Source organism: Haliotis asinina, chromosome 5 (genome assembly GCF_037392515.1).
Source record: "Haliotis asinina isolate JCU_RB_2024 chromosome 5, JCU_Hal_asi_v2, whole genome shotgun sequence".
Taxonomy (NCBI): domain Eukaryota; kingdom Metazoa; phylum Mollusca; class Gastropoda; order Lepetellida; family Haliotidae; genus Haliotis; species Haliotis asinina.
In genome coordinates, this window is record NC_090284.1 from 42603887 (window position 1) to 42624966 (window position 21080).

The following is a 21080-nucleotide window of genomic DNA, read 5'->3' on the forward strand; positions in this document are numbered from 1 at the left end:
TGGTAAAACAAGTTTAACTGAGCAGTTCATGTACGGAAGATCAAGTATCTATCAAGAAAAAGCAGGTCTGTACACCCACCAAGAAGTCTTCCAATTGGAAAGCCATTGTCTGAAGCTAGAGGTACTGGACGTTTCTGGGATTAAGCTTAGTGTATCCATGAAACAACGCGTGATGGTGCAAGCCGATGCCTTTATCCTCGTCTATTCTCTCGTGGACAGACATTCCTTTAAAGCTGTCAAGGACATTAGAGACCAAATCGTGGCCATAGACAAAACAAGACACGCCCCCATTGTGATCGTTGGAAACAAATTAGATCTGAAGAGTCGCCAGCGTCACGTTCACCGAGCGCTCATTGAAGCTGTCGTGAAAAGTAAATGGGGACATGAGTATATGGAAGTGTCGTCTAAAACCGACATGGACGTGACCGACGTGTTCAAGATTGCAATGAGAGGGGCATCTTCGAATTTCCTCCTTCAGGCAGCTTTAGATAATCGACGTCTGCAACACAGGAGAAATGCAAATGAAAATCTGAACACAAGAAATCGTTCCTGGACGTATTGAAATCGCGTTGTGTTCCATATTGCTAGGTTATGACTAAATAAGTTTGGCTGATGAATACAGTGATTACTATGGAATAATATATATAATTATATAATTATAATATATAAATATATGTATAATTATAATATATAAGTGTCTTTACGTATGTATGTTAAATTTGCCATAACCTTTGTTCCGTGGAGGTTTTTAAAGCATCTAGACGCTGAACGAGCATGAATACATGATACGTTTATTGATAACAACTTCTTATTATTCTTTACACGATGAAGGAGCACGAATGTGCACTGAAACGTCGTGTGAAGAATAATAAGTTGTTATCAATAAACTTGTCATATATTCTATGTACGTGGGGTTCCATAGGCGCATTGTATGTATATTTTATGTCTTTTATTTGATCAGATATGCTACGTATATAATGTGCATATGTCATATATTACATTCGTTGATCACACCTTTAACCTTCCCACAGTTTGTTCGTCAATAGATGTGTTACACACAATGACTCAAGTAGCATAGATTTAGAAAGGGTGTCACATATCGTCTTTGCGTGACATCTAGAAATTGGAGAGTACTATACAGACAAGCTTTGTGGATGAACTGCTTCATTCATGATGATGCGGAATTTCGATACAGATTCTTTGTCTTTAAAGCCAGTATTGACATACTAGTTTGACAACGATACAAGAATCTGAATCAAAACGTCGCATCATCAAAAGTTGTTCATCCATAAAGCTTGTCCACGTATGTGAAACACTGGTTTGAGATATGAATAAAGTCGTAAGCTATACTTTTGTACTGTTGTTACTGATTATGTGTGGTATGTCGCTATCAAATGTGATGATATTCAAAAAAGGTGGGTGTAACATGCTCCAGCGAGCGGATACCGTGACAAACACATGCATAGATGTGTCACTCGTTCACACATCTATTTTCACAACACGACTTCAGTCTAACTATTTTATTATCTCCTCGGAGTTTTGTTAGGCTCATATTGCAATATGAAGTGTATTAAAGTGTTAAAACCTTAGTTTGATTAACGCTATACCAAGTAATATCGTGCAGGTGGGACGCAGGGTGGCCTAGTGGTTAAAGCGTTCCCTCGTCACACCGAAGGCCCGGGTTCGATTCCTCACACGGGTACAACGTGTGAAGTCCACTTCTGGTGTCCTCCGCCCTGATATTGGTGGAATTTTCCCAAAAGTGGCTTAAAACCACACTCACTCACTCATTCATTCAGACTTGACCAGGCAAGCCAGTAACTGATATGTACATCCAAGCCGTTGGGGTGTGACTACACGGGATTTTCTTATAACAGTCGCAGTATGGCAGAAGTATTGCCGAGACGAGTGAAAATAAACTTTTTCACACTCATTCCCTCACTTCCATCACACACTTATTCCTTCACTTAGTCCATCACACACGTATTCCTTCACTTAGTAAGTCACACACGTATTCCTTTACTTAGTAAGTCACACACGTATTCCTTCAATTAGTAAGTCACACACGTATTCCTTCACTTAGTAAGTCACACACGTATTCCTTTACTTAGTAAGTCACACACGTATTCCTTTACATACTCCATCACACACTCATTCCCTCACTTCCACCACACACTTATTCCTTCACTTAGTAAGTCACACACTTATTCCTTCACTTAGTCCATCACACACGCATTCCCTCACTTAGTCCATCACTTACTTATTCCTCCACTTAGTCCATGACATACTTATTCCTTTACGTTGTTTATCACACGTATTCCTTCACTTAGTCCATTACACGGGTAAACTGCACTTTACGGGCCCCCGGAAGTGTACGTGACAGGCATGCGCAGAAGCCATATTTACATCGAAGCGAGCACTAACGCTGACGCCATAATTTGATTACTCCGGCGATTAACTGCCGCTGTTTTATGGCCTTGTTTGACCTATTAAATTACCTTTGGGTTATAATCGAGAATCAGCTCAAGACCTTCATTCCTCAACATTATTTTAGGGTCAGTATTATGTCATGGTATTGTCAATTGCATTGTTTATTCATTTTTTAAGATCACGATACAATTTCCCAGTGCTAACCGAATGTATGATTTTTTTGCAATCTCATATTTCAACAGAATGGGGGGTTTTAGGGGGGCAGGTGCCCCCCTACATTATTTTTACATATTACTTATCATTTCTTTTCTATTCCTAATAAACAAAAAGAGGTAAGTTTATTTGATGTCTAATATCAAAACGCTTCACTTACATTACAAGAACAAACCTCCGCTTGCATTAAATTCATCCGAATCCTGAACACCATTCTTTCTTTTCAATTTCAATCATTTTAAAGTATGCATGGTTTTGGGGGGGTCAAACGCACGGCGGATAAACGCAAGAAATGTTACAAAAGGATCATCAAAACAACGTAAATATTTTTACCTCACGATGAACTATCAAACAATCCTTTCGCAGTTCCATACCTGGGCAGGGACACTTTCACCACTCTCCACGTACTCTCAGTTTTATTTGTGCACACACACGATTGGATTAATGTTTTGGAGCATTACTAAAATTCATGTTTAAAACTCTCCTCTCTCAGACGAAAGTTTTAAACTAAACTTTTACCAGTAAACACGAAAATGACCTCTAAATTCGTCTAAAATGCCTCCTAACGGAGATCAGCCCGCTCTCGCGTGCAGTAAGCTCGCGCCGAAGGCGCGTACATGTTACTATAGAATACATTCTACTTCCGGGTGACTGCCGAAGGCAGGGACCCGTAAACTGCAGGTGTCCCCCTCACTTACGCAATCACACACTTATTCCCTCATTTAGTCCATCACATACTTATTCCTTCACTTAGTCCATCATACACCTATTCCGTCACTTAGGCCATCACACACTTGTTTTCCTCACATACTCCATGACACACTTATTCCCTCACTTAGTCAATCGCACACCCATTCATTCACTTAGCCCATCACATACTGAATGACTCTTCAAAGACTGCCTTTCAGACTTCCACACGTACATTGTGAAAAACCCTTTTGTAGGGGAAGTTTACATGTCGCCAGACAGCGTTTCTGACTTGTAACAGGGCAACAGATATGGTGTTTCTAACATGTTTTGCAGCTGTCGTGCGTTCTCAGTAAGAAAGTGAATGTTATCTTCCCATCTTCTCAAAAATTATTTGACAAAATGCGATAGATTCTACCAAGAAGTGAGAGTGTGAGCTTAGTGTTTCGCCGTGTTTAGCAATATTCCAACAATATCACGATGGGCTTCGAACTTTGTACCCATGTAAGGAATCGAATCCGGGTCTTTGGCGTGACAAGCCGCCAGGCTACTTACAGCCTCTCACTTCGTAGAAGACTGGGACCATATGGACTTTGTGGGCACTTGCACGTAATGAGCTAAAATGTTTCCAGACACGGGCATTCACGCGTAATCGGAAGCTGGCAGTACTAAAACTGTGAAAGCCTGCCTTAACCACCAGACCACCCCTACCGTCCTTGCTACCAATCTAACAAAATGTCCTCTGTAATGTTGTACTGCGACTGACGTGGAACATCAGTTTTTATCATTGTCGTTCTTCAGAGAGACGTAAAGACATAGAAATATAAATGAACTATTACTGTTGTTTTGTCCAAGTAAAAGAGACATGTATATAAGCCGATATTACTGTTGTAGGTCATGGGAAAGCGATATACATTGTTATTGTTGTAATTCTTGATGTGAGTCAAAAAGATTGTCCTTGTTGTTTTTCAGGTACAATGGCATAACAAAATAACTTTCACAATTGTTGTTCGGAGAAAATGTTATGTAACTCTAACTGTCGTTGTTCACGGAAAGCCGCCGTACAAATGACCATTAGTGTTTGGTCGGTCAATGCCTTAGGAATGAATCACACAGTATGCATTAGCTGTTGTTCAAGGAATAGTGCCACACAAAGTAACAATGTTTTATTAAAGCACCATGGAAGTTTTCACTTTTGGAAAGATGAACCCATCACTTTTCTTAAGCAGCCTTGCAGGACGATTTTATGTCGCTCTGAATCTTTATGCATAAATCTAAATTTTAAGCATACGATCAGTCGCGCTCGCCTCTCTCTACACTGCGTCGATCCCAGGACTGTCCATAATAGACAGATTCCACAGTATATGGAAGGGAATAAGCTATTTGAGGGCTGTTGAACCATCTTGCTAACCGTCTGTGTACAATCATATCAAAGATCTTTGTGCATGTGCGCCCATGGCTTTTCTGCTTAATAAACCAGTTAAAACCATCGATGCGCAGACTGTGTTTTAGAGCTGCCAAAAGCTACACCAAAAGACAGTAAAGTGTAAACCGTGGGTGAGTTTTACGCCGCTTTTAGAAATATTTTCACCAGTATGACGACAGAGGACACCAGAAATGGTAAATAGGCACGCAAATAGTTCACAAATTTAAGGGATTTAACTTTTTTAGGCTTTTAGAACTTTTTGTTAGTCACTAACCCCCGGGACATGACGCTGAATTATTACTGTTCTACAAAAGTATTAATAATTTACCTCAGAATTGTTTAACAGGTCATAGTTCATGTGATAAGAAATATCGACCAATATGTCTTGCTTTTGGATGGTACAGCTGGGTTCTTTGAATTCTGCCCTGCACACTCTCTTAGAAATATTAAGACCATGCAATCGTTACGTACCGTTTGGTCGATTACAACATGTAACATGTGAGCTGTACCTTGAAAATAATGTGCAAATAAAAACGGTATTGCTTGCTCGTTTGTTGCTGAATGCTGCATTCAGTGGTATTCCAGGCATGTGAAGTAAATGTGAAACTAACTGAGTCCAGTCCAGACAATTGTCATAATGGGCGTTGATCTTTGCTAATGGGATACCATGGTATGTGTTAACCAGCTCAGCGAGCCTGACGACCAGATCCAGTGAGTCATTTCGTACCACAAGGATGGGTTCCTGAAGACCTAGTCTAACCGGTCACGGGTAGTCACAATATTGAGATTCTGTGATGGCATCAGGAAATTTACACAAAATCGTTCCCAGTGCCATGAAGCATTTGACACACTCTTGAGGGCATGTTACACTTTGGGGCGCTTTAGAATGTATGTTTTCTCCATTTCTTTGTAGATGATTTGAGAGAGATTTTTTTTCATAATTACGAATCCCGTAGACACGAAAGACGCCTTGATAATATTCGGAGGGAGAGATTTTTCTAGACTATCCAGTAGTTTACTAGATCCACCAGCTGAAGGAAATGAATTTGTGAGCCTTAAAACGAAGTTGAATAACTACCTCACACCTGAACGCATCAGACACCACGGCAGGTATTTGTTTTTTAGAATGAGGTCAAAAACAAATGAATCCTCATGCATGTATGCTTCTCCGCTTCGTGAAAAGGCACAGGTGTGTGAATTTGGCGACAGCTGCGATGACCGAAACCTTGAGTACATTATTCAAACTATAACGATAACGATATAACAAACGATAACAGGACACTGATCCCGATAACCGTAAACAAATCATAGACATTGTCACGATTCCTACGTGAAGCCTCACAATTAGAAGATGTTGCTCTCCAAATCAATGAATAATCCTCTCTATCATCAGGCTTCCAACCGTACAGTTGGTAGATTCAGACAATGTTCCCCTTTAAACAGCACTAAACAGTACCCGCGATGTACATACTGTGATAAGATCAGCCACGCGCCAGGTAAAGAGTGCCCTGCATATGGGAAGGCATGCAGAATATATGGACAGGTATATTCCTCATCTGTCCGTTTTCTTCTTATGCTTTTTTTTTCAGGTTTATCAGTTACTATTTGCTGAGTCAGTGGCCCCAGCTAGAAAAAAGGCGCAATATGAAATACAGTGTTGAGACTATAATTTACTTACAGCCAGTCTCTTTTCCTTTGTATAAGGTGACCATGCAAATTCTTCCTGTCAGCAATTTTTGACATAGCTGTGAAGACTGAGATTTACCTGAAAGAAAAACGTTTTTCGTAAATAAATAAATAAATAAATAAATAAATAAATAAATAAATAAATAAAATATCCAGCTCTGAAGTGACAATATTACCAAATTTATTATCTATGCAGATATGTTGAAATAAACAGTATAACAAGATAAGAAAGCTCTAGGTTTTGAACTGAAACAGCTTTGAACAAGAATTATACCTTGTGCTACTACTAGGGTATCAGGTTGACACAGCGCCCGTTTAGCAATGATCGGAGAAGGGTTTTTCTATTCTCTGTAGTGGTAAAACGCGATTCAGCAATGCAAAAAGGTGAAATGAGGTATGTAGCTATGGATTTATTGCCATATATGTTGATATTCATCCTGTCATGGGTGAATGCATACACGTATTGTGAGGCACTGAAACGTGCGTGTTCTATTCACATCCGTGAGTGGGCGGGACTTACGCTTTGAGTTTGTTCTGGAGACAAACTTCTTTGTTCTAAAAATTATTTACTACTGGGATTGAGATAGTAATTTCAGTCTGCATTATTGAGCAAACTGTCCAGCGAATGTCGCAAGTGTAAGAAATCGGTCAGTTCCGTTGTAAACTTACCTCGTCCGCCATCTTCAATCTCTCCAATGAGCGCCGCCACTGGCCAATACCAAAGCGATATTAATGAGAGGCCAGGAACCAGGGTGTGATTTGAAGTTCGGAAACATAGGATGCAGAGGATTAAACAAAAATGCAGAAAAAGAAAACAAAATGAAGAAAAGTGGAAGACAAACGTGAGAAAACGCAGAAGACAGTCAGGAAAGAGGCATTTAAGTTGTCCAGGAAAGCAGATTTCAGAATGACGAGTAACATCAACAAAAGACTGCCAAGAAAGATGCAGATTTTGCATAAAAATTGTTCAGATGAACGAAAGAAAATTCACAAAGTGTTTTGGAATCTAATCGACAAAGAGAAGCCACACTTTTTAATAAAACATTTGAGAGACTTGACAGACAGAGATCACATACTGAGGGGCAGAGCAGAAGGAAGTACTCTTACTCATATTATTTTTTGTGAAAGGAGCAAAAGGTTCTGGTGTGTAAAGAGTACTACCTAACGACTCTCCATGTTTCACAAAGGAGGTTCTTTTATTACTTTAAATGCAAGCATTCTGAAAACAAAGGAGGGTCTCTTGTTACATTGAATGCTACCATTCTGAAAATGCATCAATGTCAAAGAAGCGTGATAGAAGAGGTGGGGTGTCATCCTCCAGGATCTCTGATGCACGATAGCAAAAGGTTCGGGACCACATTGATTCGTTTTAAAAGTTTTAGGGGCGGTAGGGTTAGTCTAGAGTTTAAGTGTTCGCTTGGCACGGGTTCGATTCCCCACAGAGGTACTATGTGTGAGACCCATTCCCGGTATCCCAGCTGTGATAGTGCTGGGATGTTGCTAAAAGCAGTGTAAAACCAAACTCACGCCCTTTAAAAGTTTTACTAGGTTTGTGTTAAGGTGTGTTTTCAAAGCAACTGTGGTGTTCAACACTGAGGATGAAAGTGCACTGATTCATGACCACAGCAGTCTGTTTTGTTTTTTTTATTTCCTTGCGTATCACGTGCAGAATACTAAATTTATATCATGGATTCAATAATCGTTTAAAAATATTTACAATGCTTTTATTATTTTGATGAAATGAAAACATCAGCATCAAAATAGTAAGTACCACTAATGAATTATATTAAATTAAGGACGTTTCTTGATGAATACACTCAAAAGAATAGCAACATCTACGCACGAAGCACATGTTTTTTTGGAGACAGAACAGTATGGTTCTCAAGTGTCGCTTGATTTAGTAAATAGTTCTATCTCCAAACAGGTTTTGTTCATTTTCTAGCATTAATTATATATTTTGGGCAAGCAAACATATTTATAATATTTAACATATACTTATCTACATACGAGTGAACTGTTGAAGTATTCCAAAACAAAATTTGTGAGGGTTCAAACTTTCAACCTTCGATGTCTAAAACAACATGTTGGGGGGAGAAAGTTCTAACAGGTAGGTTCTAACACCATTATCAAGCAAGTAATGAACAACATGAAGAAGCCTATCAAAATAAAAACAAGGGTAGTGAAGCCTGTACCATACATAAGCGGGGGACTGTCAATAACGAGGATCTTTAATGAGTTGATAGTATGCAGGGGGTATGTAATAACCTTGGTCACGGTTGATTGATGGCTGGAGTCTTTTGGTGCGGATGGCTTCTTGGCGTTTCCTGAGCTTAAAGTCTTCCAGGTTCGTTGTTAGGGTTTGGGTTCTGTCACACTGGATACTGTGGTCGGGATTGTCTTTGATGTGATGTGACTGATTGAGTCAAGTTTAGATATTGAGGCCTGGTGACCTTTTATTTGGGATTTGAGGGGTCTTGATTTTTCTCCTACGTAGTGTTTTTGTCCAAAATCGTATGGGACGCGGTAAACTGTTCCGAGTGATTGCTGTTTCTGGCTGAAAATTGGTTTAGCACTCGCTTTGATGGTGTTCACGATGGTGGTGTTGCACCATATGTCATATTTGGGATTTCACTTCCTTAGTAAGGTACAAATTCTAGTACTGTTTTGGTGGAGTCCCATTCGGGATTCGAACCCGCACCCTCCGAGTCAGGCACCTAATCGCCATCACACAAAGTCAGCCGCCTAGGCCGCTCAGCCCCCGCGACTTCCACTGAGCAGGCTAGGCGGCGCTTCGGCGCTTCGTTTTCTTAAGATTCAAAACGCATACAAGTATGATTATAAACTAATTAGGGATATATGTCCAAAATATAAAGACGCACATTGCTTAGTATCTACATGCTGGCGAGTGGACATATATAAACCAAGTGAATTTATTGCATTGTCACTTTGACCCACACCTCGTTTCCGTGAAAGAAGTCGTTGTGTTACAAGTTATGTCATGCAAAATCCTTTTGGTGAAAGCTGAGTATGATACAATCTAGCGATTCATTTCATATTATGCATGAATTGTTCAAAACATCAAGCAATTTGATTCAGTAAAGTGTGGACGAATGGCTTGATATAGGCCATATGAATCCATCCTTTTAACACATCAATACCTCAGTAAGCTTGGCAAACAGTCACCTGATTGGCAGAAACATCATCGGTATGCGTTAATCCATGTTCTCAAATTGATCTGCATTATGTGTTGCAAACTGAATGAAGTGACCCCGTGTACCTCCATTTTTGGGAACATTGCACTTGGCTCCTACTTCTGAAACTTGAGACAGTAATGACTGAACGATGATGTGGTCATGGCGAGATGCACAGATGTAAGCTGGTGACAAAAAGGTGAATAAAACCCCTTCCAAAGAGCATATAGACGCCAATACAGGAAGTGTGTTTCGGAAGTATTCTGGGTTAGGTCTGTGCACAATGGGGATAGCTACTAACATTTGGAGAGGTAGGATTGGACGTTTTGTATACCGTGGAAGATCAATCGTAAAATTGTACAGTGGTATACGACTACCTACAGGTACACGCTTGTATGTTCGTCTGTTTAGTCGATGTCTCGCTGTTGGTTGTCTGTGGGGATGTCGAATCTAACCCCGGACCAACAGGTCATGGCAGTCAAAGAGACTATGGACAGATCTCACAAGACAGGGCTCAGACACGGTTATCTTCTTAACGTTTCGGGTGCCTGTGTGTTACCTGAGATGACAGGTGAGAATCCATCGTGTACACTCAGTGATCTCAATATAATGGTGATGAGTATCCAATCCGAAATTACCTCCCTTCACAACAAGTTCAATGTGTTTACATACGTCTTTAACAATAAGATAACACAACTCACAAGTGAAAATCAAGAACTCAAAGAAAAAGTGTTTAAACTTGAAGATACGTTGGATTCCCTTGAGACTCATTCTAGGAGAAACAACTTAATGTTTCATGGATTGGAGGCCTAGGATAATGAAACATGGGAAGATTGTGAAAACTGTGTGAGAGATTATATTAATGACACTATGGGAATAAATGAGGCATACAGTATTGGGATTGACAAAGCCAATAAGCTTTACGCCAGGACAGGAACTTTACCAGTTATAGTTAAACTGGCTTCTTTCAAGGACAAATCTGCTGGACTCAACACAACCCGTAAGGTTCTGAAATGCGAGAAGGCCCACAAAGTATCTGAAGATTTCACAGAAGGTGTACGTAAAATCAGATCCAAGCGTGTTTGTATTCATGCTAAATTCCTTGATGACAAGTCTGTCGCCTTTCTCAGTTACGACAAAGTTCCAGTTCCAGCCAGAAGGATCACCATTACACGAACGTCTGGAAGTAACTGGAATACAATCTTTTGAAGGAAAACTGCTCCAGATATTAATCATTATGGAGAAGAGTGTAAGGTTATACTATCCGATGGTTTTAATGCACTGACATCTGGAAGAAAACGAAATACAATCTTTTGAAGGAATTCTGCTTCAGATATTTAATGATTATGGAGAAGAGTGTAAGGTTATACTAACCGGTGGTTTTAATGCACGGACAGGTAATGATCTTGGCTATATTAAAAACGACAGTGTAGATCATCTACCTCTGGACGATAGCCATGGGTCAGATACATTCATCTTACCAAGGAACAGTTGACAATGAATTGAAGTGAATGCATATGGTAAATGTTTACTTGATGTGTGCAAGTTATTAACGTACATTTAATGATTGGTAGATCTATTGGAGATCAGACCGGTGAATTTGCATATATATCTCACCAAGGAAACAATGCAGATTATCTGTTAGTCCTCTCTGATCTGTTTCAACATGTAACTGACTTAAAAGTATTGACCCGTCCAGAATCGGACCATTTGCCACCGTGTTTGTCGATCACTGGGATTTTCCCGCCTCTTCTCTCTATGTCGTCTGGTGATATACTGACGCTTCTCCCGTCTCTAAGGTCCTGACTACCTGATCGCGAAATATCCGGTTTTAAACAATAACTGAGGATTAAGTCACGTGATTCTATTGAGGAAGAATTCTTCTCATATATTAGATTCAGTCTGTTAACCTTTGTTCTTAACGATTGCGGTGAGGTACTCAGATTAAAATCTAAGAAGTTTCATCAAACTCTAATCAACACGCACCGTGGTTCGACCACGACTGTGAACGATTAAGGACATAGAAGTACAAAAATCTGAACCTCTATAAAAGGTACAAATGTGTGTGTGAACTTAAGTAAATATCTAAATGCGAAGTCTGACTTTAAGAAGTGCTGCAAAATGAAGAAAGAGATATATAACGAGAAGACAAACAGAGACATTGAAGTTTTGGTAAAAATCAAGCATTGTAAGAAGTTCTGGAATACTATTAGACGCTTCCAGAGAGGTCATACTAGCTTCAAACCAGAAGTTTGGTTTGATTATTTCAAGAAAGTGTTGAATCAGATTTCGGTCACTCCAGCACACAGAAAACGAGAAAATGTGAGTCATCTCCGAATATCTGTTGAGAAGGATACTGATATCACTGAATTGGATCATGTACTTTGTAAACAATCATACATATGAATTCTGCGATGAAATGCTTTTTAATACAGATATTTTGTCTGATGAAATTACAGTCACTGAAGTTATGGATTCTATTAAATGTCTTAAGAATGAAAAAGCCCCCGGGGAGGACGGTGTTCCGCCGGAAAGTTAACTTACAGTTGATAATACCATTTCTCCTATCATTCTTCAACAAAGTTCTGGACTCTGGAAAGTTCCCGGAATCATAGGTGGCCGCAACGAATCAACCTCTACATAAATTTAGAAGCAAGAGGCAGCCGAATAATTACTAGTATCGCGGGAATCCCCTCCTGGATGTACTTGGTAAAGTGTTTGCCACAATTCTGGAACAGAGATTACGTACGTGGTTTGAGTTTATTGTTATTGACAGGCCGCCGACATGTAGCTGAGTACAACGTACAAGTTAATGATGTTTCCATTTCTATGAAAATGATTGGTATGTTTTTCATGAAATATATGTGCCATATGTCCAGTCTATGTGTATCACAATATGATATTTACTCAAGTAAATTTCAATCCGGTTTTTAAAAGTTGCTGAGATTTCAAATCAGAAAAAAGAATTGCAGCTACACCATACATAGTTGCTAGGGTTCACTCAATTCTGCTCACATAATTATAAAGTTGCCAGTTCAAGATAAAAGAGAACAAGCTTATTCTTCAATCACCTTTCCAAATTGTTTTCAAACTGACAGCATTATCATGTTTTCCTGATTTTTTGTTCTGTTATATGTTTCTTCAAATTCCTTTTAATTTTGACACAGAATATCCAATTTATCACCTTGGTGCGTGGTCTTACACGACCACAGTGCAGTGTTGTGGTTAATTATGAGAGCTGAACCACTTCAGTCCTCGTCATGTTCTCTTTTGATTGTAGCATTTAGCTGTCTCTTTAGTCCTTTATCTATAAGCTAACTATAGCCTCTTCTAGTTGGAGTATAACAAAAGATTCTGCTACTTTGTAAACAAGGGGAGATAACTCACATTTTCTCGTTTTCTGTGTGCTGGAGTGACCGAAATCTAAGCTCAAACGTCATGTCATACTTTTTTTAAATTCTAATTTTCATTATTTACTGTTTCATAGACTTCAGTTGTCTGTTTTTCAGTTATATATACCATTTTCTGGACTTGTTTTCAGTTAGAAAAAAATGTTGAAAATACAATTTTCATAGTTTTTGCTCCCAAAAGCCACTTAGCATCAACATCCAAGGGAGGACTGTTTATATATTGTTTACAGGTTCAGTGATTTATTGCACTAATTTTACTGGACTATTATGTTCATGCAAAATCCTTTTGGTCACCGATGATTTACTACAACTACTAAGTTGTTTTGATTTTATAACTCTATGAAAACAAATCTAAATATCATTTCCTGTCTTGGCGACGCAGGAGGCGAGCCACCCTCTTCGCACTCACAAACAACCCATTTAGCAGAAACTGCGGGTTCCGGTGGAAATCTATGCATGGTGACACCATCATCTGACCCAAAGGAGCATTTGACGGCAACGCCACTATTCGGCATGGCTTTGCTGGCGTCAAGAAATCAATAAAATGACCAGCTTCCTAAACATTTTCTTTGTATACAACTAACTGAAAATCGTTCCTCATGACGCCACTGCGGGTCTCTGCATTGCTCTGGCGACAGAGTTACGTAACCTGCCTGTGGTTTCGATGGCGGGCGAGAGTGAAGCATTTTGACAACTTTTGAATCGCTAGGTATGAAGTAAACACATTTTTTTAAGAATGAATTTTCGTGTCCCGCTTAAGACCAACCACAAGTCTTTCACGTGTAATGGTTGTTTAGTTTGATTCACCGATAGGTCCAATAGCACTCAACCATACTGTAAATAAACTTAGACTCAGTATTATTCGTTACATGGCTATGCTGAGTCTAACAAACCCCAGTAGACAACCATTTCAGCAAGATTTGTTCTCTCGAACATTTCGATTGCAGCATCCCGAGACATCGTCTTTGCTGCGCTTTTGAACCCTTGGAACCGTGGTAACTGGCGGCGTGGCGCCACCTTTTTGGCGAAGTGTTAAAAGGGATAAAGGAAAAATGCTGAGTGAGTGAGTGAGTTTAGTTTTACGCCGCACTCAGCAATATTCCAGTCAGGACCAGACAACCCGATGATCAACAGCATAAGCATCGATCTGCGCAATTGGGAACCGATGACATGTGTCATCCAAGTCAGCGAGCCTGACCACCTGATCCCGTTAGTCGCATCTTACAACAGGCAGCGTCGCCTCTTCTGGAAAGCATGTTTTGCTGAAGGCCTATTCTAGCCCAGACCTACACGGGTTGAGGAATGTTGATCATTCAATGACATTTAATATTGTTACAAGAAACGACATCGTTAATTCAGAATCAAAGAATTGTCTCTGCTATGAAAAGCAATATTTATGGATGTCACCTTTTTACTGTGAGTGAGTTAGTAACATGAGCGTATGCTTGCTCCTTCATCGGGTGAATAGTAGGAATGAATAAATTAGAGGTTAATCATCGGCTTTCAGCGGTACCAATGTCGCCGACGAAGTAGGTCGGGGTTTTAATAAATGATAAAATGGAGTAATGGGGAATAAATTAATACATGTAGGTGTTTTAAATTTACTTGCATTTTAATAAAAACGTTTACAACATAATGTAAAATATAAAAAAAATATAAGCCGAATTATAAAGGGAAAACGAAAAAAATAAACAATAAGAACGGTGGGGGCTGTGGGGGTGGGAGGGGGGGTGGATGGTGGAGATATAGAGTAGGATGATGTACCATGATTGGGCTTAAAGAAAGAAAAAAGGAGTTAAAAGGCGGTAGGGACGGGGGTGATAATAGCGTTGAAGGGGGTAAGGGTTAGTGCGGGTGGAAGTAGTATGGCTGGTAGGAGATATTATTGATGTGGAAAGAGAACGGGGGTAGTAAACGGAGTATATGGCTAAGTGCGTGATGTGTGTAGTTGACATCTGGGTGATGGAGTGTGGTATAGTATAAGCACTAGGGTTGACATAGCAACACTGAGCAGGAGGTGTAGTTATGTAAACTTTAAGGAGTGCATTGTTATATATAGTTAAGGAGTGTGTTACTATATATAGTCAAGTTGTGTGTGATGTGTGTGATGTGTGTGTGTGTGTGTGTGTATATATATATATATATATATGTCATAAGTTGTTCACTGGTCACGAAGGGGGCATGATTAATGTACCTTCGATGCTAGTTGATGTTCCCTGAGCCCGATTCTGTGGAATCAAATTAAGATAAGAGTCATATTCAAACACTTGTTGAACTTTCGAATACAATATAAGTTTACTACTCTTCTCTAACTCACTCTGCCATTTCTGTACATAAGCATTACATAGGCTACAAATGACATACAATTAACAGAGTACGGATCCACCCAAACATATCATACATAACAGTTTTACACAGCAGTTCCTTTACTGAGTAAAACCAATTTGTTTTCACCTTTCTCGCAACAAAGAAGTGATATGTCATATGCAGCTTTCAATACCATGTGTTTGTGTATAACAATTTAAACCAGTAACGAAAACTCTACGATATCTATTAACGTACAATGGTGTTCTACCAAGTTCACAATACACGGCTGTATTTGATGCTTTAGGGTGGAGATGTGGTATTCTTTCACAAAACGTAAGATGTATTTTTTTTCTATTCGGGGTGCAACATCTAAGCCCCATATCTCACAACCATAGCTCAGAATACTCGTTATAAAGGAATCAAAGAGCTGACAACATGTTTTGGGTGAGAAAAGTCCAGAGCATGGATTTTTAAGCTCTCATAGCGCTAAGACAGTCGTAAGTTAATGTCAGTGTATGGCATTTAAGACAATCGTGGCGCTAAGAGAGTTTCGAAAACATAGACAAGAACCATGACGTTGCCATGGTTGCCAGAACCAGATATTGTCCAAACTGATACTCTCTAAATGGGGAGTTCATATCTGTTTTTCAACCGAATTTTATATAACAGTAAACAGAGACAAACCAATAGTTTCATCAACGTGTAAATTTCGAATATTACTTCACAACTCTGAGTCGTCATTATCCATAAAAGGCCATTGTTAAATATGTCACATACAGTGACCTTTGTATTGAAGAAATAAACACACATGGAAGATGGTTTTCTCACCTCATTACAGATATATTATAATGATAAAAGTATGCTGGAAAAGTTATTTAACTCCTGTGATATTAATGTCCTACGTACAATAAGACTATACTTATGAAAGTTATTCAAAAGTGATGGACAGAGATGTGTGACTCTATACGACCTAAATAAATGTTATCTTTCAAAGGTTATACGGGCTAAGTGGCCTGAACTACGAAATATTTTTTTTTGTTTTAAAAGATAAAAAAGGCAGGGTTATTAACAAAACTGCAAACTTTTCAAGTTACATGTCACACTGAAATAACAGTCTATGTAGAACATTTGTATTGAACTTCTGTCCTATAATGCCGAAGCTTTCATCAGCATATTTGACAGTCCTAATCCTAAATAGTACCCAACAGCATCGAGAAATTGGAGTGGAGACTTTTGTCCAGGTCTCATTTAGGCGAAATAATCTATTCTCTGCTCCTCGGTAGACACGCTTAGCAGGAGGCGTTTTCCCAAAGGCATTCTGTGTCCTCCCAGGGCGTTGTGCTTTCTAGACCTTCTGTGTGACGTCAACGAAACGAAATATGTTGGGAAGATGATAAAAAATACTACAAGCTCTTCTCACCTACCTCTTCCGGATCTTCATTGTATGCCACAGACAGGTCCAGCTCGTGTGTTTTCCTTTATGTAGCGGACCATAATGGAACAAATATCCTCTGGTCTCATCTTCGGGAAACTCTTGTTCTGATGCAAGGCAGTTCCAAGTCATTCTGTAATTAGTATGGTTGCCATAATCTGCACTGTGAAGACAAAACCCATAGATCTCTTTGAAGTGTGATGTGGATGTTTATGTACAAATAGAATCACTATCTGAAGATGAAAAGCTATCACTGTTTGCTGGAGGTGAACTTGTAGTCACTAACGATACTGATGAAATGTCATGGAGATGTATGATTGTCCTCGTTTGTAAGTACCTATATTCCTTGCTTCCCTACAAAACTGTGCATTCTAGACCTTCCATTTTTCTTTGTACGTGTATATATGACTGTATTACTATGTTATCATATGAATATGCTGTGAATATATTGCTGTCATTATGTTGCTGTAAATATTTCATGTACATGTTTATAATGATCTTATGACTACAGTCTGAAGGAAAAGAAGAGATTCATTCATTCATTCATTCATTCATTCAGTGAGGCAAGGGCACTACTCTTTATGTCTTATCATGTTTCTTCTCATAATTATTGTTTACAGTAATTGGTTTATCATGGTTTTGTGTTCATACATGTATCTTTAAGAAATAAATACTTCATTATCCAGTTTCTTTTTTCTCCATTATCTTGGTTTTCCTTAAACTTGACAAATTGCCAGACATGAAGGAAACTGATTGCAGCATTCCATTTAAGATAGTCAACATACCTTCATGTAATCTTCCTTCAATGTGCTGTATACTGCCTTGCAAACCTCTGGAACTAACTTGCCGATGGTGTTCTTTGGTACGCTATACAGACATTCCACTTGTAACTGTCTCCTATTTTCGTGGAAATGAAACAAAACACAAATGTATGTAAATATCAAAGAAACATTCTCGTGACATGGAACAAGTGAGCATACTGTCTAGCACATGAATTTTAAGTTTGCATGATGAATTAATTTGTTTGTAACTACGTATTTAAGGGGCGCTTCAACATTCTCAAGTTGACCTCTCAATCATTTTCTTATTAATAAGTTCTTTCCTTATCTGCACCAAAACCAGTAATATAATTGTTTGCAAATCTTCACTGTATATTGATAGAAATGTGAAGACATTTGTAGATAATATTTTCAGTAGTCTAAAGGTATACAACAGCATCGATCGAATGACATTGGGACCTATCGAGAGTTTCATAAAGCTCCTTACTCGGTTATATAACATCCACTTAACTTTGAAAGTAAAGCGACGAGTTGGTGACACTATGTTTTTGTATCTTGCTACATGTGTAAACAAATAACAGCTGATAATCTAAACTTCACGAAGACGCTCTATACATTAACATTATGTGAGATACACACCTGAGGCTAAGTATCTGAGAGTTATTACCAACTTCTCACCGGCAGGAAGGGCGTTGTGCAGGGTGTCATTCTTCGCTATAAGTCATATACTCCAACAAGAGATAAAAATTTGTCCGGTTCATTCGGAGAAAATTATGAAACCTATTGGGGTCCTCCAGCTCAGGTTCTCGCATTAATGAGTTATAAGCCCCCACCTCCCCTCTTCTGGCAATCCAGGGGCGTACAAGAACAAGATCTCTTAGTTTTCTCGGGTTGTAAACAGGCAAGCATGCCGACTACCGCTAATTCAAGAGCGCCATCTTCACTGTCTCTTCCACTAAAGGACGCCATTGTTGTCGAATGGTTGCATCGCTACGACACGCGCATACGCACGGCAGTGTCGCGAGATTAAAAGTTTTATGTAACTGTTGCAGCGTGTGAACGGCTACATCATTCCTGTAATTTGTGGCATGCAACGTGGGAATCAGTCTGTGCAGTTACTTCTCCACTTTGGAAGCTTCCAGTTTACTATGAAACGGATGGTGGGTGTTGAGCTATGGCGTCAATACGGCATCCGGGTAATGGCCGCTTCTTACGGGCAAAATGTCGGAATGCAGTATCGAGATACGTATCGTGTCATTACCTCAGTATCGAGATACGTATCATATCGTGCCCTCAGTATCGAGATACGTATCGTGTCATTACCTCAGTATCGAGATACGTATCATATCGTGCCTTCAGTATCGATATACGTATCATGTCGTGCCCTCAGTATCGAGATACGTATCGCGTCATTACCTCAGTATCGAGATACGTATCATATCGTGCCCTCAGTATCGAGATACGTATTGTGTCATTACCTCAGTATTGAGATACGTATCATATCGTGCGCTCAGTATCGAGACACGTATCGTGTCATTACCTCAGTATCGAGATACGTATCATATGTGCCCTCAGTATCGAGATACGTATCGCGTCATTACCTCAGTATCGAGATACGTATCGCGTCATTACCTCAGTATCGAGATACGAATCGTGTCATTACCTCAGTATCGAGATACGTATCGCGTCATTACCTCAGTATCGAGATACGTATCGTGTCATTACCTCAGTATCGAGATATGTATCGTGTCATTACCTCAGTATCGAAATACGTATCATATCGTACCCTCAGTATCGAGATACGTATCGTGTCGTAAGGCGCCTGTATCGTGATGTTCCTAGTTCCTCAGTTCCAGGTTTGTGACATTGTTATCAATAGTAAATAGGGGATACTAAACGACCTTCCGTGTAATACCATTTTTATTAAACGAGTTAATGATTTGGTATCAAACGAGCGAAAGCGAGTTTCATACTAAATCTTTAACGACTTTAATGAAAATGGTATTTCACGGAAGCGAGTTTAGTATTCTGTTTATTTCTGGCCAACATAAATTGACAGAAACTGCGGCGAAATTGCCTATAGTGTGAGGACACTCAGCTTTCAAGTCAAGCAAGGTCTAGTAAAATCGCGACATCAACATTAGTATTGTGACGTCACAACATTGAACCATTTTGACGTCATACGTCAAGCGGTATTACACTAGTGTAATATTGAAGTGAAAATATTACACTGAAGTATCTTCAACGGGCGAGTGATAAAGGGCTATAATCCTAACTCACTAAATCAAGAGGCAGCCGCTGACGAATATTGTAGAATGTATTTCGAAAAACAAAAACAATTCTTACAAGGTAGTATCATCTGTATTTTTCATTTTCTGAAAAGGAATGACGCTTTCTTAAAATACAAGTAACATGTTTATTCATGTCTTTGACGTCAGCTGAGTTGTTGTGATAAACTGATTCTCGCCGGTGTATATAAAGAGTGAAAAAAACACTATTGAGTCGAGTTCATCCGTGGGTCTGAAGAGTATTTTTCACTGCCACAGCCCAGCGTTCGCAGTTTTTCATAGTATCAACATGTCTTTGCCGACACCTTCATTCCATTCCTCAACTTCTGGATCGGAGAGCTCGTTCAGAATCGCTGTAATGGGTGCTTCAGCAGTAGGTAAGAGCGCCATTGTAAACCGGCTGATCCATGGAAAGTTTCACCGAGGCTACGCAGCCACGATTCAAGATCGTTACATCACAGACATAGACGTGAACGGGTCCCGCGTCATGCTCGACATCTTCGATACTCCCGGGGCTTACTGTTTTGCCAACGTACGCAGACTGGCCATAACCAACTCCGAAGCTTTTGTGTTGGTGTATTCTGTTGGAGACGAGTCATCCTTTGAGAACATGGCTAAAATTAGAGATTTGATTATCCAAGAGAAATCCGAAGGCGTTCCAATCCTTGTTGTCGGAAACAAGTCTGATCTGACAACATCTGATCGTTTCATATCCAAAGACAAGGCTTACTGCATGATAACTAATGGTTGGAATCACCAGTATATGGAAACCTCTGCCAAAGACAACGTGAACGTCTCTGAAATATTCCAGCTGATTGTGAGCCAAACGAGAACGTATTTTCACGAAAAACGTCGGCGAATGACCACACCAGCTGCTGCTCTAAGGAGATTAAGTTGTAAACTGAGAAGGTCCAAAACGCTCAACTGAAGATCTCATCATGGGTCGTGAACGACGGAATGGTCTCTCTCGTGAAAGTACTTATTGCTGTGCTTGAAATGTATGACGTTTATATGAAAACATATATGGAAAATGTTTTGTCGATTTTCTTTCATGTCATCATTCATGTCACTTACTGGCAAACAAGGATAAGTTGGACCGGGAAAGAAAACACGTTTACGAGAAGTAGGCAGTGCACGCCAAACCCATTTGGTTTGTGAAAGGTAGAGTAGATGGAGGCTAGTGCACCTGTAATTCATGACGATGAAATTGATTCCTCGCGTAGCGGCACAC

General features: G+C 39.5%; 1 protein-coding gene across 1 annotated transcript; it reads left to right on the plus strand.

The window, feature by feature from the left end:
* Positions 1-172: 172 nt before the first annotated feature.
* On the plus strand, positions 173-20777 carry LOC137283867 (ras-related protein Rap-1b-like). Its single transcript, XM_067815545.1, has 2 exons — positions 173-555; positions 20108-20777. Exons 1-2 carry the CDS (start codon positions 173-175, stop codon positions 20775-20777), a joined length of 1053 nt encoding a protein of 350 aa, XP_067671646.1.
* Positions 20778-21080: the final 303 nt, after the last annotated feature.

Excerpts from the sequence above, each read along its gene's own strand:
- LOC137283867 (XM_067815545.1), top strand. The coding sequence starts at position 173 with ATGGTGCAAGCCGATGCCTTTATCCTCGTCTATTCTCTCGTGGACAGA. Across the intron at positions 556-20,107 it reads ACAAGAAATCGTTCCTGGAC|CCCAGCGTTCGCAGTTTTTC; the intron begins GTATTGAAATCG and ends TCACTGCCACAG.